The sequence below is a fragment of the Gavialis gangeticus genome, unplaced genomic scaffold (genome assembly GCF_001723915.1).
Source record: "Gavialis gangeticus isolate Ggan-Ray unplaced genomic scaffold, GavGan_comp1, whole genome shotgun sequence".
In the NCBI taxonomy this organism is placed as follows: domain Eukaryota; kingdom Metazoa; phylum Chordata; order Crocodylia; family Gavialidae; genus Gavialis; species Gavialis gangeticus.
Window position 1 is genome coordinate 20,817,339 of NW_017728998.1, and position 4,022 is coordinate 20,821,360.

Below are 4,022 nucleotides of genomic sequence, written 5' to 3' on the forward strand. Positions count from 1 at the left end.
GCTGCAGCTTGAGACCGTTGTTCCTTGTTCTGTCATCAGCCACCACCAAGTTGGACTGTAAAGTTGGCATAATCATGCTACACTGTGATGCCAGGCATTATATGGAAATAAGAATGCTGTATCTTTAAAAAAAATGATGGTGTAGAAGTGGAATATATTGAGAAGTGCACGGTCTCTTCGGAAATGAAAGACATATTGTAGTCTCAAATTATAAATGAGAGAAAGATGGCGAAAGAAGCTGGGGTGTTGGAGACAGTGGAGTAAGTGAAAGATGACCAAGTGTGAACTACAATAAATATTCAGCACACGATAATGTAAAAACAATTAATGTGTACTTCATTAATATAGTAGAGCATTAACGATGCACCGGTTCCTGATTCCTAATTTCCATGTTCCATTATTGGCTTTTTTTTAAAGAACATTTTCTGAGCTATTTCCCTTTCAAAACACGAATGACATCAGGTTTAATTGTACAATGCAGCTGCTACATGTAAGACGTAAAAGGACACCACCAACGTAAAAAAATTGCACTTCTGTCTCAACATTTTTGGTCAATTATTTTCAAAAGTGACACTTAAGCTTACTGTATTAGAAGGAGATCAGATAATTCTTTTTCTCTCCTTTCCTGTTTGTTTACTTTGTGCTCTTGACAGCACTTTGTAGAGTTGGTATGACTGTTGCCTCCATCTGATTAATCCATTTCCCCTGTCTTGTGTGTCTTTTGCACAGCAATGCATGTGGGGAATGGAAAAAAATCATCTTTTAAATTGGAAAAAGTGAGAAATGTCTTTATTCATCACGGAGGCTGTGTGGAGGTGTAGTGCCAAAATGAAATTACTTTGCCACCTTTTAAGGTGATGAGGCTTCCAATCCTGCTGTTCCTTTAATTGATATGAAGTTACTGATGGATGGGGCATGTTATAGTAAATCCATTACAATTAAGCATGTTAATATGACTGCGCTCTGGTGCCCAGCCCTTTTTTAAGTTCTCTCTTTATGGCAATGAAACTGTTGATACATACTTTCCCCATATTGTATTGTCTTCTTTATCTGACAAACAGAATATAGAAAGTATGGTTTCTCTTAGTAAGCTGAAATGTTTCTAAGATTGCTGCATATAATATGTTGTTGTTAGGAAATTTTCCACAGTTAAAATAATGAAAAGTATTGTAACTGTAAACTTCTGTTTAGATATCCAGTGTCTTGGCTTCAAAGAAACCTTCTGTCCTCCTTACTTTGGTAAGTAATATTTATTCCCGGAGAACATTTCATCTGTTTATCTTCAACAAAGTGATGAATTAATTATAGTCTAATATAGCTTCTCCCTCCCTTCCCATCAAGAAGGATAAGTCCGTCAGTGCTCCTAATTCTTGGCCAGTTATCTTCATATAACTGACCAACCTTTCCCTTCTCTTCCTGCTTGGTTGGTTGCTAAATCTCGTCCTTCCTTTACTGTGCCCTGCTGCTGTGATCCTTATTTGTGTTCTAGTAATTTTGCTCATAAATTGCAATAAACCTTTTTGTTACCCACCTCACTTCCCTCCTATGCATCAAAAAATAAGTTCAACTCTCACCTTCTCCTAGTGTTCTGACCATGGGGTGAAGTTCCATGCTACACTTGAACCATACTGAGGGCACTTAAAGCACTTCTGCATATTAAAGCTTGTTAAGTCATGTTAACTGCCCTCTGAGCAGCTCCAAGTTACACCACTTCAGATGAGGGTTAACTCTGGGCTGTGCTAGCTAGCTTTTCTTAGGGTAACTTTAGTCTGCTTCACAAAGATAAAACAAGTAATTTTCAGTCCTCCAGCAGCCCAGGATGCACTGCTCCCAGCCCCTTCCTTTCCCCTCAAGTAGGGATAGAGCCCAGGTTCCCTGGCTTCTATCTAGGCCCCTGATTGCCAGCCCTCTAGTTGCAAATCAGAATTGTACAGTTCAGAAATATTAACCCTTAATGTGCAACTGCTGACAGCGTGTTTTAACTTTAACACTGCTTAAGTGTTTTCAGAGCAGCCTTTTCATTTCTCAGTGGGGTTGTTTTGGCGATGGGGACCTCAGTTTTTTTTCCCGGGCCCCTTTCCCCCAGGAGATATATGCCATGCCTTGCTCTTCCTATCTGGAGAACCTGAATGCTTGCTCTGAGTTGTAGGTGCAAGGGGTTGTTGGCCTCTAGCTGTTATCTAATGCAGCAGATTTGATGCAGAGATAGTTATTAGGTTTCTTCTTTTCACTTGTCTGGCTCTTTTATTAGGAACCCCTTATTACGTAGTGAAGTACAAGGCATTGTTTTTCTCTACTTTAACTGGAAGAGTTTTGAGGGCCTTGTTACATTGGACACCTTTAGTATGCGTTAAATCTGTGCAGTATTAAAGTTAGAATATGTTCTGAGCAGTTGCATGTTAATGTTTACTTCAATCTTTAACACGCATAGCTTGCTGATTATTGGTCTCATCCCCAGCACTGTGCCAGTTTTGAACTAGCTCTGGTGTAGACCCAGTGGTCTGCAGGCACCCAGCTTTCAACTCGATCTTGGAGGAACCTGATAAGTAAAAGATCCAGGATCCTTCCTCCTGATGTGCATTTTATTTACATGTAGGATTTCCAAAAAGCCTTACAAAATGGGGTTCTTTAATTTTTGAGTACTTGTCTTTATGACACAGTGATAGTTCTTTTCATCTTCCTCTTCTAGCGTGGTATTAACACTGATAGTGGACATGTCTCCAGGGAAGCATCATTTGAAGGAATCAGTCAGTAAGTGACTTGGGTATCTTTTTAAAATACTGATTGTTGAGTAATTTTTGTTGTTTTCACTTTACGTTTTAAAATATATCATGGTTTTGCTTATGAAAGATGCAATGTTTTATATAAAATAGCAAACCTGTTTTTGATTCAGGCTTCTGTTCAAATCCAAAGATTTAACTTTTACTTCTGAATAAAATACAGGTTTCCTTTTATTTTAAATGGGTATTTGGAAATCTTTTTCAATTTATCTTAGAAATAGCAGAGATTCATACATATGTTTCTTTATATGCTCCTTACACATTTAAAAACCCCTTACATTTCTTGACGATGAGTACTTGGCTCTATTCTAGCACTTGCTCAAGATATAGTTTCTACTGAGTGGTTACCATATTTTATTCTTTTATGTAAAATGCTTTATACAACAAAGACTTTTGGAACATCCACCCTTCTGAAAAGACACAGTAGTACAATGTATAAAGGAGGGAGAGATTCTGTTTCTACATAAATATGACCTTTTTTATTAATTCATAGATTTTGATTTTTTTAAATTACTGCCTATAAAAAAAATTCTTAGCTGCAGTTCTGTGAAGTAGAAGCTCACACGAAAAATAGTTATTTATTTCCTAGAGCAATTGGAATGATTTATCATAGACTTTTTCTCTGATTTGAGGATGATGGTTTGAATTTGAATCAAATGCCCTCGTCTGTGCTAGGTTATAATATCCTAAAACTTTATCATCTTTTTAGTTAAAATATGCATAAAAACCCTTCTCAAACTGTCTGCAAGGCTATTAAAATAAATGCTATGTCTGAGATAATGAGTGGGTGGCCTTTTTGTGATCCTTGGCTTTAAGTCATCCTGTTGTATTTTCCTTCATCTACCTCTCTGTCCACAGCAGATCATACTAATACTGAGATGATCATGTTATTTCACAGAATTGGCTGCTGTTGCCTATAATTCTAGACACTCATTTTGTAAGGTCACATAAGTGTGCTTTCTCTTGGGATAGCCTGTCCTCTTTGTCGGATGAAATGAGATCTGGAATATGATTACTTAATTACTTTTGTTCTCTTTCACAACCTGACTGGAAACTTAACCAGTTTGTCAAGAGCATGGACACTGGAAAAACATGGGTACTAAAATTATGGACTCTGTACCTTTTAGGACCATTGTACAATGAATACAAAATATTGCAGAATCTTTTAAAAAACAAACAAGAAAAACTGTTTGCGTCCTAATGCTGTATGCTGCACATCTTTCTGCTGTAGCTTTTTTACCA

General features: G+C 37.2%; 1 protein-coding gene across 3 annotated transcripts in view; it reads left to right on the forward strand.

Moving 5' to 3' along the window:
* The window catches only part of PEPD (peptidase D), a 284,355-nt gene that overhangs the window by 58,443 nt on the left and 221,890 nt on the right, over positions 1–4,022 (forward strand). For 2 of the 3 annotated variants that reach the window (XM_019505586.1, XM_019505587.1), the window contains 2 exons: positions 1,192–1,239; positions 2,690–2,751. The exons of the other annotated variant lie outside the window; for it this stretch is intronic. In XM_019505586.1, the coding sequence (XP_019361131.1) occupies positions 1,192–1,239; positions 2,690–2,751 (110 nt within the window). The remainder of the gene's footprint in view (positions 1–1,191; positions 1,240–2,689; positions 2,752–4,022) is intronic. 3 annotated transcript variants of the gene reach the window in all.